Consider the following 19,664-nt stretch of genomic DNA (forward strand, 5'->3'; position numbering starts at 1 on the left):
AATAATTATAACCAGCGGTTTGCTTTAAAACCAACCAAACAACAAACAAACAAAACAGTCTGTCTGACCAAACGGAAGTATTTTGAGGTCGCAACATCATTTTGTTGTTGCAGTGAGAGCAGGGGCGAAAATCCCGTTTCATAGTTGGGGGAGACAATAAACAGTAACATTTTAGAGAATAAATCCAGGGGGGGACAAGGAATAAAAGTTTTAGCCTTCCTTTAATACAGCATTTTGACATTTTCATCTCTATCTCGCAAACAGGCAGAAGACCTTTCTTAGAGTAATACAAAACAATGGTATTAGGTGGAAGGTGGCAATAATACAGCACATCTGACATAATACACTGCAAAAACCCACAATCTTAACAAGAATATTTGTCTTATTTCTAGTTAAAATGTCTAATTTTTACTTAAAAAAAATCTCATTACACTTAAAACAAGACTCATCACTGGAAAAAAACAACAATTTTCACCTGTTTCAAGTAGATTTTCACTTAAAATAAGTAGAAAAATCTGCCAATGGAACAAGATTTTTTTGCTTGTAATGAGAAAATAAATCTTGTTCCACTGGCAGATTTTTCTACTTATTTCAAGTGAAAATCTACTTGAAACAGGTGAAAATTGTTGTTTTTTTCCAGTGATGAGTCTTGTTTTAAGTGTAATGAGATTTTACTGTTTATTATTATTTTCGATTTTGGTTTCGGCCTCAAATTTTCATTTTGGTGCATCACTATTAAATACTACTGCATTGATCCAAAATTTTTAATTCTGTCTCAAATTATTCTAGGGGGGGACAGCTTTACTAATGAGGGGGGACTTGTCCCCCCTGTCCCCCCCGGGATTTTCGCCCCTGAGTGAGAGTGAAGTCAGCCTGTGTGGTATTGATATGTAGATCAATTCTTCTCACTATACTGGTGACGCACTCCTGGCTGCGTCACCCAACGAGCAGATGCCCCGCTATTTGTGATGGGCTGCACTTAGATGAATTTTAATTTACACGTAGTGCTCTCTCTGCCCGCCCCTGAGTGCGTGTGTTTGAGCAGGGGAGGGAGGAGGAGGGAGATGGAGAGCTGTCGGGTCGGTGTGCGGGAGGAGCAGGCGGTGAGCTCACACTTGCTCCGACCAAGCTGCGAGGGAGGCGCGCAACATTATATGACGTAGGCTGGAAAAGCGTCTATAGACGGCGATGATGATTGGGATGAGGATGAGGAATCATCAGCAGTTTGCATTCGTAGCACAAACAGAAAGCACGCCAGGGTGCGGGAGCATCATGCGTGGCTGTTCTCTGTCCTGACAGCCCGGCCAGACCTCCTGCTGCGGTCCGTCTCCTCCTCATCGATCCATCTCACCTGGGATTGACGGACTGATCGCTTTCGGTGGCGCGAGAAAGGGGGTGGAAGGGGAGGGGGGATAGATTACTATTTTTCTCCTCTATGATTCTGTGAGATCACCCTTGCGGTTCACCTTGGACTTGTAAAAAAAAAAACCGCACAAAACGTAAGTCATGTTTTCATAAGGTGTGAGAGGCAGCAGTGATGATACTGTTTATTGTAATCGTGTTGTAGTCGTTCATATGAGCTTTTTACCTTCACACATGGACCTGTCTCTCAGATCTGCAGGTTCAAAAACTCAAATGTTTTTTTTTTTTTTTTTAAAAAGGCCCACTTGTGCTCAGTGGCGTCAATTCAGTGGAAGCTAAGGTACGGCAAGGTTACGAGTCACAGAACTTAACTAGAGTATCAATCAACACGTCCAGCAAATACTCATCACAGAAGTCTATGTAGTTTATCTGTGTGGTCAAGAAAATTGGAACTTTTTCAAATGCAGTCTCGCTCACTGCAAAAACTCAAAATCTTACCAGGAATATTTGTCTTATTTCTAGTTAAAATGTCTAATTTTTAGTCAAAAAATCTCATTACACTTAAGACAAGAGTCATTACCAGAAAAATAACTTGTTATTTGACCATTTTCACCTGTTTCAAGTAAATTTTCACTTGAAATAAGTAGAAAAATCTGCCAGTGGGACAAGATTTATCTTCTCATTACAAGCAAAACAATCTTGTCCCACTGGCAGATTTTTCTACTTATTTTAAGTGAAAATCTACTTGAAACAGGTGAAAATGGTTGTTTTTGTCTTAAATGTAATGAGATTTTTTTGTACTTTTCAGTTTTTGCAGTGTATAATAACTAGTGAAATCGATCATGTTGTTCTGATTTGCATTTGTAGTTATTCTATATGTATTAAGTAATAGAATAATCAAAATAAATGCATAAATGTATTTGAAAAAACAAACATTTACATTTAACCCTTGAAGCCAAGGTGTGGCGGCTGCCGTACCTTGCCATACCCAATTGACGCCCCTGCTTGTGCTCTATTTTAAGCTCTGAAAGTTTTACTTTCAACGTGGGTGCACGGCAAACCCATTACTCACTGCTCTGTTTACTACTGAGGTCAGTTGAATGCTCTGTTAGAAAGATCTGCATTTGCATGCTGTGAATTATTAAAACAGAGGTGTATGATTTCTGTGCTGGAGGGGACATAAGCAAAATGGAGGGAGGCTCCTGTCCTCCTTTAATGTCAGACAGCCTCTATTTGTTGACATTGTCTGATGTGTTTCATGATCAGCATGCCCATGTATCACAGTCTACACACTGAAGTCTTTGAGCACAGGACCGTATGCTATCCAAACTGTCTTTCTTTTGCTTTGAGGGAGGACAGGGGTTAATTAAGGTTGGGATCTTAGATGTAATCCAGGACGTCAGCCTAAAGTTAGTTCCTCAGCCCGGCTGTCAGCTCATGATATAGTCAGTGATGCCTGGGAACATTAGGCTATGAGCACAGGTCGTAAAGAAATGCTTCCTGTCATCCATCCACTATAGGTGTATCTTTTACTTCATCAAATGTGCGCTGATGACTCAATGATTGATGCCATGCTTAATATTCTCAGCAGGTTACAGTGTCTTGTTTTATTATTAAGATAAATATTGTTATATACATTCTGTTGCAGGCTGATGGATCACCTGCCACAGAAAGAAATCAGCACGGATCTTTGTGGTCCTATTGTGCGACTAGGATCGTGTGCATTAATCGGAGGCGGTCCAGAATTACCTCCACAGCCTGCAGTCCAGCAGTCACCTCTCATCAGCCCAATAGAATCTGGACCTACAAATGTGACAGACCAAATGCCGGCAGGGCATGCTAAGTCTGGGTCCACTCCAGCAACACTGTCAAGCATAAGCCGGCCCAGACCAACTGCTCTTGGAACTAAAGCCACTCCAAAACCAACCAGAATCCCAGTCTCCTCCAAAGAAATAGATTTAATCCCTGTTTGCATTCCAGGACCTCAAAGTGCCAAGGTCCTGCATCATTCCCAGTCAGAGACTTCGTTCCCTCTTCACAGCCCCCATAGTCCCCAAAGCCCTCAACCTTACCTTAACCCCACACCCAGCCTTCCTCCGTCCAAGCCCAAGCCCAACCTGTCCCCCAGCCTCAGCCCCAAACCAAGCCTCAGTCCTCAACCCTCACCTGGGAGCTCCACACCAGCTCAGTCTGAGAGGCCAAGAGCAGAAAACAAAGACTTCAGGTGAGACAAAAACAACATTTTTTATAACACTGTCATGTTCACAGTAGGGATGGGCGGTATGGACTAAAAAATGTATCACGATAATTTCTGGCATTTATCCCGATAACGATAAAAATTACGATAAAAAAAATACCAATTCAACTCCAACTTTTTAACTATAAATCTATCTCACTCTCAGATCCGCCTTCTTTCTTTCTTTCTTTCTTTCTTTCTTTCTTTCTTTCTTTCTTTCTTTCTTTCTTTCTTTCTTTCTTTCTTTCTTTCTTTCTTTCTTTCTTTCTTTCTTTCTTTCAGGCTCATTTCCTTCCTTCCTTCCTTCTTTTTTCCCTTCTTTCCTTCTTTCCTTGTTTTCTCCCTTCCTTCTCCCCTTTCCTTCCTTCCTTCCTTCCTTCCTTCCTTCCTTCCTTCCTTCCTTCCTTCCTTCCTTCCTTCCTTCCTTCCTTCCTTCCTCCCTTCCTTCCTTCCTTCCTTCCTCCTGCTCTCTCCTTCCTTCTTGCCTTCCTCCTTCCTTCCTTCCTTCCTTCCTTCCTTCCTTCCTTCCTTCCTTCCTTCCTTCCTTCCTTCCTTCCTTCCTTCCTTCCTTTCTTCCTTCCTTCCTTCCTTCCTTCCTTCCTTCCTTCCTCCTGCTCTCTCCTTCCTCCTTCCTTCCTTCCTTCCTTCCTTCCTTCCTTCCTCCTGCTCTCTCCTTCCTCCCTCCTTCCTTCCTTCCTTCCTTCCTTCCTTCCTTCCTTCCTTCCTTCCTTCCTTCCTTCCTTCCTTCCTTCCTTCCTTCCTTCCTTCCTTCCTTCCTTCCTTCCTTCCTTCCTTCCTTCCTTCCTTCCTTCCTTCCTTCCCGTACGTTGTGCGTGGATTTAACGCAGAACCATAAATCAGCTTTACACAAAAACGTCATCAACAGGAATTTATCATTTTTACCGCGAGATGACAAATTCTTATTGTGAGGAATTTTTTTGACGGTTTATCGTGAACGGTAAAATATCACCCATTCCTAGTTCACAGGTGCTTTAATCTCTCTGAATCCTGCAACAGAGGCAGTCCTGCAGTCAGTGGCAAAAAGAAAGCTGACATGTGTGTCAGACCATGTCACAGTCATCACTGCAGCCAACTGTTCTGTTCTGAAGCTGACAGAGTGACACAATCACATTATGCTGGCAGATTTCCCAGGGGCACTTTAGTTGCGTTTCTAACACATAAACAAAGACTGCTTGTAAAGACTGTAAACATTTTTGGAAGTGGGTTTATATGGAGAATAAAACATGTTGACTGGTCTTTGATAAAGCAAATTTTGCCAGTCCTGCTGCTTACACACACACACACACACACACACACACACACACACACACACACACACACACACACACACACACACACACACACACACACACACACACACACACACACACACACACACATGCGCAAACTCAAAAACACATCTGCCTTCTTGAAAAAAATGAATAATTTATACCCAATTTTTAGGAAGCCATTGATTTGCATGTGATTTTTTTTTTTCATGGTTTCAGTTATCACTTGTGAATTATATTGTTAATAAAGCAATAAGAAATCAAAAACATCTTAAAAAGGGGGTATCACAATATCTTTTAACAGGTGTGTTCAGAGTGTTGTGAACTTTGATATTTAGCAACAACATATGCTAGCATATTGCAGCTGTTATTAACATGAACATAAAGTGTTGATTAATTTGAAAATGTAGGTATATTTTAAATTCATTTAATTATAAGATACTGTAACATGAAATTAATTTAGTTGTCTGATGAAAAAAAAGCTACTGGAGAGATACAATATCAAGAAAAAATATATAAACTCTTTGGAATTAACCTATAATTACATTTTCAATAAAAGATTATCTGATATTCATCTAAGTCACAATGCTAGACAGAAACCATGTGCTTAAGCTGGTGACAGACAAGCAAATATCATTTCTCACAATTTTTTTGGACACACCCAATACATATTTACAGTTCTTTTGGAAAATGTAAGTGAACCCACAACATCATAACTTAAGTGAGCAATGATTTGAGCAAGAAGTTTGTACATCTTTATGTACGGAATCAATGAAAGCTGTTCAGGAAGAGTACTAGGTTACTTTAACCGGTAAATCATAGGAAGAATCTATTCATGTGAACCATATCTTTTGAAAACGAGATCTCTAAAGACAAGCGTTCAAGAGTAGTTGACTTGCATAAGGCTGAAAAAGGATACAAAATTACCTCAGAATGTTTAGGCATGCATCAGTCCAAATGTTGACAAAATGCCTATAAACAGATAGTTTGATACTGTGGCTACTCTTAGAAATAGGCGCACAGCCAGGATGACTCAATTCAGTCCTCAAAAGTAAGTACAGTCCAATTCAGGACAATTTAGTCCTGAATTAGCAGTTTAGTCCAATAATGTTCTGATTCATTCCAATTCACAGTAACTGATTTAATCTTATTATTTCCAATAGATTTCCATTCAGTTCAGACTCAAAATGTATATCATGCCAGTTCATTAAAAAACAAACAAACAAAAAACACTGCCATCTTAAGTAATGCAACTGATTGCATCAAATATTTACTTCCTGAGCAAGCACAAGGCACAGTAGAGATGAAAAAACCTAATCAACGTGTGTTACAACCAAAAACGTAATAACGGCCAATAATGTAATAACTGCCAATAATGTAATCATTTTGGCCATTTCAAATGTAATAAAGCCAATAGTGTAATAATGTAATAAAACTTTTGAGTCAATAATGTAATAACTTTTTGCCGATAATGTAATCATTTTGTAATAATTTTTTAATACCAGGCCAATAACGTAATAACCAGCCAATAATGTAATGCCTTATTACATTATCGGCAAAAAGTTATTACTTTACTGGCTCAAAAGTTTTATTACATTATTGGCACATTATTACACTGTTGGCCTTATTACATTTGAAATGGCCAAATTTATTACGTTATTGGCAGTTATTACGTTATTGGCCATTATTACGTTTTTGGTTGTAACAAACGTGGATTAAGAAAAACTCCATCAGAACTAAAGTCAACATTTAATTTATAACCCGGCTTGTTGGGGGTCTGAGATGAAAGGAAAGAAAGGTCATCAAACACAGAGAGATTAATCCAGGGATGTTTTTCTATGAGACATAAAAGAGAACAATGTTAATTGCACAAATAATAAAATAGTAAAGAGAGCAGACTGAGGAAAGAGCCCAGTACATCATGAGAAGTCCACGAGCCGTCTATAGGCTTATTGCAGCATACAGTAACTAACGAACGGGTCAAGGCACCTGAGGCAGCCCGAAATATAAGATTTATCAAAAAGTGTTGTTTATTTATTTAATTATATAAAGGTAATATGTATTGTATAAAAGTAAAATGTATTGTTTAAAGCCTATACTGAAAGACAGGAAGTGTGGTTCACCCTGAACAGTAACTGGGAGCTGGTTCCACAAGAGAGGAGCCTGATAACTATCTCCCGTTGGACTTATAAAACCTCCAGGAACCACAAGTAAGCTTGTACTCTTTGTGATAATATGGAACAATGATTTTGTTATGATAAGAAGGAGCTAAACCCTGAAAGGCTTTATATGTTAGAAAAATGATTTAGAATTCTATCCTGGATTCGACAGAAAGCTAATAAAGGGAAGCTAAGATTGGAGAACTGCGATTACTCATGCTAATCTTAATCAGAATTTGCTGGAGCATTTTGGATTAACTGTTTGTCTCTGTAGAGTACTTTTAGGAAATTCTATCAACAAGGTATTGTAGCAGTCCAATCTTGCAATTGCAAATGAAGGGACTTGTTTTTCTGTAACACTGAGATAGGATTTTCGTTATTTCTAAAAGGTTATGACTGCGGAAGAACGTAACTCTAGAAACTTGCTTTATGTGCGACTTTAAGGACAAATATTGGTAAAAAAAATTACTCAAAAATTCCTCACAGTGTACTGGATACAAAAGTAATGCAGTCTAGAGTTCCTAAAGGGTCCAGATAACAATCTCAGTCTTAATTAAATTTATAAGCACAAAGTAGCAGTAATCTAGATCTTTGTGCCAATATGATGTGTTTGAACTTCATGTAGCTTATTGGTCCCATTTTACTTATTTACTTACTTACTTACTTACTTACTTACTTACTTACTTGAGTCATTCTATAATTAGGGGTACATGTCATGTCCATGGGCTGTATTTATCAATTTACTAAATATTCACTTAAAGCAATGATCAACTTTATATCAGGGCACATTTCTCTTTCATTTAATACAAAAATGTCAACAGATTCCATCATTTATTTAAAAAAAGATGCTTATTCTATACTGGATTTTATTGTTTTTGTGCTGTCCGATTTGCTAAATGTCAGGTTTTGCTCTTCAGATTAACACAAAAATACATTTTTTTGTATTTAATTTCCATAATTATTTGTTCAAAATAATCATTAAAATATGAGAAAGGTGTTTTAAAACTATTTGGTTCATGCATGTACATTAAATCATCCACTTTGTGTGTGTCCGAGAAATCTCTGTCAACTGTGTTACCCATTGAAAAAACCCCTATTAATCAGCAATGGTTTGCTCCAAAGTCACATGTCCAAAATTATATGATGTCACTTCCTTCAGGGAGGGAGATTTGAAGACGGTGTGGTACATTTCTACTCCTCCTCTTCAATATTTCATCAATATTATTGTGTGCATATAGAGTGGGTTAATTGATCGTCAACTGTGTTATCAACATGTTCTTGTGAACTTGCTTTACATGTTATTTTTACAAAAATACAGAGAAACTGTATAAAAACATGAGTTGATCAAGGCCATGTAGTGACAGGTCCAAGGTCTGCAGTTAGCACAAGGCCCTAAAATGGCCGAAATGTCAACTGTGTTACCTGTCAACTGTGTTACCCACCTGTGTTACCCAACTGTAACACAGTTGACAGGGATTAACACGGTTGACAATGTTGGCAGTTTATTGTCATTTTTTATGCTTATATTGAGTGTTGTTGATAAAAAAACATTCATGAACTATTGTTATAACACAGACATTACATAGTAATTACATAGGAGTTGTCTAATTACATAGTAATTTTTGCCTGTCAACTGTGTTATGAATGGTTTTTGTGTCATATATCTTTTAAATATTGACTAAACTGTAACAAAAAAGATGGGGGGATATCTGTAGAGAGGGAGGTCTTACATAAGATTGGTGAATAACTCTAAATTCAGTGTAATATGCATTTATTTTGAAAAAAAATATTAATCCCTCCTGATAACATCCCATAGAATGTCCATTATGAAGCTCAAAATTCATATTTTTAAATCAGTTAGACAGGCAACCTTAAAACCCCTGGTGAATAGACTCAAAACCTTTCAAACAAATGTATGATCAAATGTGTAGTACCTAATTCTTGTTGTATATGACACAACATTTGTCCGTAACACGGTTGACAAAATAATGAGTCCAATGTTTATTTTCATTAAAATATTTAATATGTAATTAGAGTTTAAGCTTGGCAATTAATGAATTTAGCACATTTAGGGGGTATATTATGGAAACAACTAGATTATTTATCAAAAAAGAAAAGTCATTTTGTCACTTTTGGTTGATATGAAATGTACCCCTAATTATAGAATGACTCACTTACTTACTTACTTACTTACTTACTTACTTACTTACTTACTTACTTACTTACTTACTTACTTACTTACTTACTTACTTACTTACTTACTTACTTACATATTATTTGAGAGGGACCATGTGCAATTAAAAACATAAATGTAAACATTTGATGCATTGCACCAGAGTTAGCCTTAGGCTAATTTGCATCTGCAGTCCCTTGGTACAAATAAATACAGCACAGATAAAAAACATCAAACATTATTCAAGGACATGTAGTCTGGCTTCGTGGATAGGTATATCTGAGGATCATCTGCATTATAATTACATTTTATGCCATGCTACATACTAATACTACCTTGTAAAAGCATGGACTGAAAAGTGACAGCCTAAGTACAGAATCATGGTGTATGGAATCAAATCAAATCAACTTTATTTATATAGCACTTTTCACACACAGTAGCAAAAAGTGCTTTACATAATAAAATCAACACCAACATATTACAACTCACACATTCATGGTTAAAAACACATATCAGGCCATTTTCACACACATCCTCACATTGACCATCTCCCCAACATATACATGAAAACATAATCATAAACATCATAAACAGGATGACTCCTTGTTAACATAAAAAACTAGAATATATCCGGTAAAGATCACTCAAATCAAACTTCAACATCAAAGTTATTCCTCAATGAGGTAAAGAGACTCAAAGAGAAACAGGTTTCAAGACTTAACTGGAACTGGCAAACACTTCTGTTCAAGAGTTTACCATGAGCTAGTCAATGAACGGGGTGTGTCCATAACGGAAAACCACAGTATAACAGTATAAAATTGCTGCAATCTGCATTTCTGACATTTGTCAAAGAACAGTTTAACAATTTATAGTGCTAAAATGTTTTTCACACTGATGAAGCAAAAGTAGAATTGCTCTATATGCAGCATAAAAGCTACACAGCTTTCCAACGTCAAAGCATTATCCCACTGGTGAATTATGGTACAGGATGCATCATGAAGGGCCTGGATCACTTGCTATCATCAAGGAGAACATAAATTTCCAAGTTTGACAAAATGTTCTACAGGATCATGTCAGGGTAATTGTCTGCAGATGAAACTTAGTACTAGCTGGGTGATGCACCAGAACAATATTCTTGATCATGGAAGTGAATACATCACAGAATGGCTTCAGATAATCCATGTTTTTGAGTGTCACAGTCCAGACTTCAACCCCATAGAGATACTATGGAGTCACCTCAAAAGAGCCATTTAGATCAGAAATCTTACAATCTGTGTGAGTCTGAACTGAAGCACTTCCCCCAGCCCAGCTTTGTATGTGGGGCCCAAATGAAAAATAATGTGACTTGAGGATTGTCCATGGTTTTCCTATTGGCTTCATGTGAATTGCTTCCAATAGATGCTCAAGTACATGGTTTGTGAATGAGCATGGGGGCAAAATGGTGTCTTATCTGGGTCCCACTTGGGCCAATCGCAGAAGCAAACCCATGTGGAAGCAGGGGAGAGTCCCAAATGAGGCCCCAGATGGGTCACACATACAAATGTTGACAGGGCTGTAAAGCTAAATCATCAAAACATGCAGGTCTGATCCAGAGCTACCAAAAGAAGTTGAAGTTATTGCTGCCAAAGCAAACGGCAATGAACTAGAGTTAACAGTGAGCAAATATTAAGTAAATCCAGGGAAATTACTTGTGTATCATTATTTTTTATCTCATATTGTTATTTAGATGGAGATTAGATTACCTTTTGTTTTTTTGTTGATACTTTATGAAAATACAATCTCTCTCTCCTACTTTTGGACTGTGATGGGCCGGCCATCCTCTGCTATCTCTTGATATTTGATTGACAAAACAATAAAATTATAGATTAGAAAAAAACAACATTATAATAATTTGTATTAAAACCAATGTTTAAGCACAAGGTTAATCAGCAGTTTCTCTAATCAAATATTGCAGCTGACAGTTCAATACAATCGTTAGCTCATGCATAATCTTTAGTTTTCTATGTGCTATTGGTCATGTCTGTCCAACCTCAAATAAATACTGTGACAAATAATACTTAATATCCACTGAGGTGCTTAATTGTATTTATCTTCTTTTCTATATACAGAAACCTAGATTTGAGCTTTGTTTTCTGAGGATTATATAAAAGGATTCAATTCTCTTTCAACCACATTGTAGAACTTAAATCTAATACAGCACTGTTGTCTCCTTTTGTCAGGGTGTACATTGTCACATGGAACGTGGGCTCAGCTGTCCCACCAGATGACATCACATCTCTCTTTGGACCAAATGTTTCGGATGGGAACATTGACATGTTCGTTATCGGGTAAGCAATTATTTCTGCCCAGCTCAGCAGTGCCAGAGAGACAGCCGGGAGTGCCCACTCAGACATCTGCGATCCCCCCATCTCAACTCCTACCATCACTGTCCTTTTTGTCAAATTTGGCTTTTCATTCGTTAGTGACGACTCCACTTTTTATCACCCTCCAGTCTGCAGGAGGTCAACTCCATGATAAACAAGAGACTGAAGGACGCTCTTTTTTCAGACCAATGGAATGAGCTTTGCATGGACATGCTCAGTCCTTTTGGATATGTTTTGGTCAGTACTTATATTGTCCTTCATGATGTTACGGGCCATTATAAAACGTAGTTCACCCAGTATGTTATTTTTTCGTCTTTCTCATTTGCTTAGGTGGCGTCCCAGCGAATGCAAGGAGTGTTGCTGATGGTTTTTTCAAAATTTTGCCATCTTCCCTTCCTCCGAGCCATGCAGACACAGAGTACACGCACGGGACTTGGAGGATATTGGGTAAGTGCTACTCATTAAAGAACGCTGATCTGAAACTAGCAGAGAATTATGAAATTCACAATGGGTCAGTGTCAGGGGAGTTTGGAGGGATAGAGCTGATCAAGGTAGTGTGTTTGTACTTCATCCTGCTGGTAGGTGAATGCACACGTGGGTGCATATGTCAGTGTCTGACCTTCCCATGCAGTTTGATGTCAGCATCACCCTCTGGCTGCTGCTGGTGCAGTCTCCTTCTCTTTGAGGTCAGTGCAGCAGCAGGCTGTCTGGCTTTCTGGTGCTGTTACTCAGTGTCCGAGAAAGAAGAAAAAAAAGTAATCTCTGAACATGCATCTGGTTAATGTGTGCTGGTGGTCTTTTACTCTGAATGTTTCATTTATCACTGTATTCTTTTGTCCTTTTCTGTCTCTTTAAGGGGAATAAAGGCGGCGTTAGTGCCAGAATGACAATCTTTGGCCACCCAGTGTGCTTTCTCAACTGTCACCTGCCAGCTCACATGAGAAACCTGGAGCAGCGGATGGAGGACTTTGAAAGCATCCTTCAGCAGCAGCAGTTTGAAGGTGGAAACGCTACTGGTGTCCTTGACCATGAGTGGGTGATTTAATTCTTCTCAGACAAGTCAAATGAAATGAAGTACTGATCTTTCTACATGTATAATCATATAATCTATCTATAACATAAATTCAAATATAAATAATTCATGTTTTTTAAATTTTATTTCAGCTGTGAATGGTTATACAATTGTTAAACAGTTAAATGGCCACATCTCAAGTCAAGTCTTCCTGTTCCATCTTTTATGTCTCCTTAGTTTAAAGAGACATGAATATTATCTCATTTCACTTTACAATATTGCAGTTAAATTTCTTCTTTAGAAATAGAAATAACACAATATCCAACTACTGTATGTTAAAATATTTGTGTTTTCGCCACACACATCCTCCAGTAAAAGCCTGTCTGTTGTCTCCACAGTGTTGTGTTTTGGTTTGGGGATTTGAATTTCCGAATTGAAGACTATGACATCCACGTGGTGAAATGCGCTATTGACAGCAATAAACTGCCTCTTCTGTGGGAGCGGGATCAGGTAAGACAACTTCACCATTTTAAAAGAAAAACATGCTTCATGACCAGCTTTTCATCTGTTGATCATCACCCACAACCACCAGAGGGCGCTGTAGTACAAAGTAAACGCACCACCTCCAGCTAAATTGGTCTGACTCACTTTACACTGGAACCATCTCCACCGATGTCTAGTTGCAATAATCAAGGTGTCAAATTTTAAAAGGAGACTGAAGCAGCTGTGGTTCAGAAGGACGTTATGATCAGTCCTAAGTATATATTGTGATTATTTTGCAAATTGTAAGTATTTTATAAATTTAATAGTAAATATATTCTAAATTACTGTAGTCTATGAGTGTATATATAGTATAGTAGTATAAGTATATTATAAATTATAAAGTCGTTGCAAACTATTTTTGTTCAAAAATGGATACAGATCTGGTGATAGTAGCAAATATTGTTACTTAAGATGTGGAGGGTTTTGGTTGGTTACTTAATCTTTTATTTTTGTTTCAATTTATTATTTTAGGAATTCTAGTGAATGTTTTTCACCCTTTTTGAGTTGTGATTATTGTAATCTTTTGTATGTCTATGTGTGGACCCCAGGAAGAATAGTCTTCCCATGGTGAAGACTAATGGGGATCCTTATTAAATAAACAAATAAACTCACTTTTATTAATATAGTGCCAGTTCAAAACAAAATTAATGTTAAATGTAAAACCACCAAGTTAATTATTATCCAGTATCAATAATATTCCTTTCAATATGGTTAAATTTAGAACAATAATATTTATAACATGCTGTTTTATAAAAGGACCTCAATTCTGTACTTTGATTTATTTCCGTTTCCTAAGCATGCATGGGGCAGTGGATGACAGTGAAAATAAAGAGCGCTACTTGGAAAGAAAGAGACATCCAGTAAAACCGGGGGGGGGGGGTTTCTACATCCGGGCGGCCCAGCCTTTACATATTTTTAAATCTCAGTTAAAGACCCACCTTTTTTCCCTTGCTTTTAATTAGTGTCTTTTTATATTGTCTTATTCAGATTTTTTCTCTTAGCCCTTTTCTTGTCCTTTTTTTATTTCTTCGCTGTTTAAGCACTTTCTGTGAAGCACTTTGGTTGTGGCTCAGCCGTTTGTTTATGTGCTATACAAATAAATTTGACTTTGACTTTTGACTCATATGGGGCTGAATGAAACTCATCTAGACATGGGAAATGTCCCCCCATTTATTCCTTGATGCTACAGCTCAACATGGCTAAAATCACAGAGTCCATCCTGGAGGGTTTCTTGGAAGGACCCCTCAATTTCCCGCCTACTTATAAGTTTGATGTGGGCACTCACACGTACGACACCAGGTACGCTCCATCACAGACTCACTCATTAACAATTTTCCCAAAAATTAAACACCAATAAAAAAAGGTCTCAGCCGTGCTTTAAAGTCTTTGAGCATGTTTGTGTTTGTACTATACTTCTGTCAGTGCTAAGAAAAGAAAGCCTGCCTGGACAGACCGAATCCTCTGGCACCTTCGTCGGACTGGTTCCCCAGTCCCTACCCATAATGCATCATTGCAGCGCGGTCTCACCTCATGGTTGGGTGGGGCAACTAAAGTCACACAACATGTGTATCGAAGTCACATGGGCTTCACCATCAGTGACCACAAACCCGTGTCTGCGCTATTTTCACTGCATGTGAGACAGTATCCCTTCTTTACTTTAAATACATTTTACCATGTTAAATTTGATTTAACTATAAGTTGGACTTTGTCTTCTAGTTCCCATTCAGGGTGGACAGCCCACTGGTGGAGCTGCAGGTGAACAAGGAATGGTGCAAAGTCTCAGATGCCACAGTCAGATTTACTGTTGCAGCAACGTATCAGCGCAGCTCCTGGGACTGGATAGCAATATACAAGGTGGTGATTAAAGTAACTCGTAAAATCCATTCTGCCAGCTTTACCCTGCCACTGACAACTCTCAATTACAATTTCCTTTCCTCTGAGCAGGTTGGGTTCAGGCATCACAAAGATTACCAGGCCTATGTGTGGGCCAAAGGAGAGCATATAACACAGGTGTGCTCAATATTCAAATTCACTACTGTACGTTCTGTTGCAACTGAATGCAAAGATAATTCAATTGTTTCTGTTTGTCCAGGTGACATTCTCAGAGGAAGATTTGCCTAGAGATGATGGTGAATATTTCCTGGGCTACTATAGCCATAACATGAACATTATTGTTGGACTGTCACCCAAAATCCAGGTAAGTCAGAAACATAACGCAGCAGTGAATAGAAAGGTATATAATGTGCATAGAAATGATCCCATTCAGGGTGGGATGTGGTATTATTACTTTTAACTGTGAAGTCATTGGGCATCATCAGCAAACTGCGAAATCTCGTTAATATTTCTTGCTTATTAACTCTGTATTATTCTATGATTTATCCTTATTTGACTTATGGTAATATTGTTTGGGCAAATACATACCCTTCCAGTCTTCATCAACTTTATTTAATGCAAAAACGATTTGTAAGACTGGCAACTTTTTCTAACTCTACGGAACCCTCTACTCCTTTGTTCAGAAAACTCAAACTTCTTTCAGTATATGACATAAATATTCATCAGATATGTGTGTTTTTATACAAACATATGTTTTTGCCTTTTTCTTTACCACTATCGTTTAGTAATTTTTTCACTTATAATTCTCAAATACATTCATATAATACTAGACAGGTTAATCATTTTCATTTTCCTTTTTATAAAACTAAACACGGCCAGTTTTCCCTCAGATATCGCGGTGTACAGATATGGAACTCCAAATCTCACATTATCAAAAGCTCTGCTTCTCTAGAAATTTTTAAAAGAAATTTATCATCTCATTTAATTCACATTTAAAAAATGTCAAGTTTTCTTTGTTTTGTTTTTTTTGTTTGTTTGTTTTTTTTTTGTGTGTGTGTTGATGATCTGTAACTATGTAGTCAAACCTTCTTTGTTTTTGTTTATAGTCTTCGTCTTGTTGTTTTTGTTTTTTGATTTGTTTTACTATTTTGATTGCAAGTGTTAATTTTATTGTGTGCAAACTAATAAAATAAAAAAAATAAATAAATAAATAAACTACAAATGTCTATTTCATCCTCAACAGATCAAAGTGCCCACTAATATCCCCACTGTGGCCCACTCCGACATCTCTGATGTCAGCTCAGAAGATGACAGCACTCTGGTGCTGCTGGCTCCATGCTCCCGTAGTCCCAGCCCTAAAACTGGTAAACGGCACCACCGCCATCGCCGTAGTCGCAGCCCTGCGGTTCCTGCTCTTTCCTCCAACCCCCTCCCCTCCCTGCAGGGCCTCAGTCTCTGCTCTCGCTCCAAGGAGAGCCACACAGGAAGCCGCTCGCCCTGCTCAGCTGCTAAAAAGGAGCGTCTCGTCTCCCCTGACACCCTGCCATCTCCCATCAGCCCCATCAGTCCACGCAGCCCGGTGTCTCCAGGCAGTGGCGTGAGTGCGCCTGAGGCCCTGATTGTAGCCATCTTAGGTGAACATAGCCCAGCTCAGGTCAGCCCCACAGGGGTCAAACAAATAGGGAATCCAGGGGAGATAGAAACAGCAAAGAATGTAAACATGAAGAGATAAAAACAGATTAATTGCAAAGAGAACTGTGGTAATATCAGGCTCTGATCTGACCCCATACTGTCACTGTGCTAATGGAAGCAGCACATGTTACGAGCCTAATGTAGAATGCAAACATTCCATGTTGTAGACCTACAGATCCTTGTTTTTGAATCTAGCATTTTTTCATGCACTTCTGTACTACGTGATGTTTTTGGAGTCAAAAATGTGACCAGACTTTTGAAGTGCTTTCATAGTTTTAGTGGCTACAGTATATCAAAATATCAACGAACATGCTGAATGTTAAACCAAAGTCTGAGTAAGTCGTGATAAATACGGACAGTTGTTATTGACAGCCATATGGATCCATCTAAACAGTGTTGTATCAGAATGGGGACCCTGAACCTCAAACATTGATGATATCATCATTTAAAACTAAGAGAGGATGTATTTGTGCGTGTGTGTTTGTGTGTGTGTGCGTGTGCGTGTGTGTGTGTAGGGTTTATGTAAGCATATGTGTTAAAAAACATTAATTGAATGTTTGAAAGATGCATTTTGGACCTGATGGTGACTCTATAAGACTTGGTCTGTATTCATAAGTTTAATCTTAGGTATTAGAGAGCAGCGACAAAACATTTTATCACGCCAGCCAGAAATTTACATGTGACTCTGTGAACTTGAACGGTAATCCTAAACCAATGCTCTTATTCTTCTTAGCAGCTTTGTGAATACAGGCCCTGTTCGATAGAGCTCAGTATGTGGATGCTAACGTGGCTCTTTTTGCTTCAAGGACACGGAGCTCTTTAATTATGCAAGTGGGAAAATAAAATTATATATATATATATATATATATATATATATATATATATATATATATATATATATATATATATGATTTTATATATACGGTAGAATTAGATGAAAAGTGAACCAACTAATGCTGTTTACTGGATACTCATATTGACAAGTCTGTATTTTGCACATGTGTGCAGATATGCTGACCAAATTTATGTCATTTTAGAAAGACTTCAACCCCACATTATTACAAATAAGATCACTTGGACTTCAGTCTCTTTATGTAGAAGTACTTTGTTTGGTCAAAGATAAAAACAAAACCAATCATGTTGTTCTTCATTTTCCTGACAACTAATACCCTTTGTGCCTGTTCAGCAGCAGCCAAACATGCAAGAGGACGTCAGTAATCCAATTTCAGACAAGAACAAATATTTTGGATTTTGTCAATGACATCTGATATGTTATATTTTTGTTATTCACTATACAAATGTATGTTTAAAAAAACTGACTTGCAATGTATATAAAAGTGTAATTTACATGTTAAACAGGCCGTAGAAGTATTTTCGGAAGAGAGAAAGTATTTTAATGGACAGTGAAAGTCAATATCTTGGAGCATGCAAAGTTTAGATAAAGATGATCTGGTTTGGATAGGAGATTGATACATGTACACAGATTATGGGTTGCCCTGCTTTAGTAATAAAGATAATTACTCTCTGGATTACAAGCAGATCTAAAAGGAAAGACAGATGCCAGAGAGACAAAGCAAAACAAGCTGAGAGGTATTCCCCCCATAATAAGTTATATCAGAAGCCCGCTGCATAGTGGTTCCCTGATCATTACCGTAGTTTAAATAGAAATAAATGGGCAAGTAATAAATAGATAACTAAATAACGATTCTCATTTTCTGAAATTAGTCTTGTGAAAGTGATAAAGAACTTTAGGCTGATAGATATGATGAGCAGTAGCTGATAACACATAGTTGGAATCATGACTCCTTTCAAAATATTGTGGTAAATCCTTAATGTAATTGAAATAAAAATGAATTTTTACTCCCATGATTTAAAGATTTCCCACACAGGGGATGTAATATTAACTTAACACATCTAAATGTCTAAATGTTATTGAAATGATATGACCTAATTAAAACACACCTTTTCAAATCTCTAATATATTCAATCTTGAAATGATTGGTCGGTGTGATGGAGGAAAATGAAGAGGAAGGGGGAAGATGGGAACAAATTATCCATTGTGGTGATCCCCAAGGGTCTGCATTCAGCTTGTTAGTTTAATGCATCCATGAAATGTGTTTAGTTAACATTCCTAAACTGATCACTGAGGGCTGGTTCTAAATCTTCTTCATGTTAAAATGTCCAACTTTGCAGCAGAAATAAACATATTTACAGCCTGGTTCAAAAAAATGGTTTTGGTGTCCATAGCTAGATTTCACATGAATGTCGACTAAGCAGGCGGTATCTTGTTCTTACCATGTGTCAGTTAAACAATCTCATCTTTGCAACACCTTGCCCTGCATGAGGAAAAGACGCTTCAAAAGCAGTCTTTTGAGAAACCACGGATGATGTCACAGAGGCTTTGATTTGATACAGTTTATGGATGACCCAGTAAAGGAAAGATAAGAAAAAGAAGAAGAAATGAGTGCATGTTATACGGTGTTAAGGGAGACTTTATATATTTCAAAGACTGACAATTATCCGAAGTGTTAATAAAATGTCTGTGACATGCTTTTGTCAAAATACATAAACTACAGTACAAAAGCTCCCTTGTTAACATAACTTTACACCTCTGTTCATGGCAAGCACTTATAGTGGATTTTTCAGCCACTAAACTCGACTCTGTCCCTCTGGTCTGTGTCGGTCGCCTCTGTTGATATAAGTGCTCTAATTCTACTCAGAGTTGGTTTTATGAGACCCAGAGCCCTGCAAATCCCAACTCCTCATTGCGCAGACAATGTACAATTTTACAAGACAAATTATACAAAAAATACAAAAAAGATTAGGTGCACACACACACACACACACACACACACACACACACACACACACACACACACACACACACACAGTGGTGGACAGTAATGGAGTAAATTTACTTGAGTACTGTACTTAAGTACATGTCCAGAGGATTTGTACTTTACTTGAGTATTAGATTTCTTTGGTACTTATTACTCTTACTT

The 19,664-nt window shown here is 37.8% G+C and overlaps 1 protein-coding gene across 1 annotated transcript; it reads left to right on the forward strand.

Moving 5' to 3' along the window:
* Window positions 1-1,401: 1,401 nt before the first annotated feature.
* On the forward strand, window positions 1,402-18,885 carry LOC133455284 (phosphatidylinositol 4,5-bisphosphate 5-phosphatase A). Its single transcript, XM_061734243.1, has 13 exons — window positions 1,402-1,499; window positions 3,011-3,586; window positions 11,439-11,546; window positions 11,711-11,819; window positions 11,913-12,029; window positions 12,439-12,614; window positions 12,993-13,104; window positions 14,327-14,436; window positions 14,560-14,770; window positions 14,854-14,991; window positions 15,082-15,147; window positions 15,230-15,334; window positions 16,214-18,885. The coding sequence occupies exons 2-13, from the start codon at window positions 3,015-3,017 to the stop codon at window positions 16,700-16,702; spliced, it is 2,313 nt and encodes a 770-aa protein (XP_061590227.1). The 5' UTR covers window positions 1,402-1,499; window positions 3,011-3,014; the 3' UTR covers window positions 16,703-18,885.
* Window positions 18,886-19,664: the final 779 nt, after the last annotated feature.

Source organism: Cololabis saira, chromosome 11, assembly GCF_033807715.1.
Source record: "Cololabis saira isolate AMF1-May2022 chromosome 11, fColSai1.1, whole genome shotgun sequence".
Classification (NCBI taxonomy): Eukaryota; Metazoa; Chordata; class Actinopteri; order Beloniformes; family Belonidae; genus Cololabis; species Cololabis saira.

Coding starts and splice junctions, on each gene's coding strand:
- LOC133455284 (XM_061734243.1), top strand. CDS start 3,015: ATGGATCACCTGCCACAGAAAGAAATCAGCACGGATCTTTGTGGTCCT. Junction 3,587..11,438: donor GCAGAAAACAAAGACTTCAG/GTGAGACAAAAA, acceptor TCCTTTTGTCAG/GGTGTACATTGTCACATGGA. Junction 13,105..14,326: donor TTCTGTGGGAGCGGGATCAG/GTAAGACAACTT, acceptor TTGATGCTACAG/CTCAACATGGCTAAAATCAC.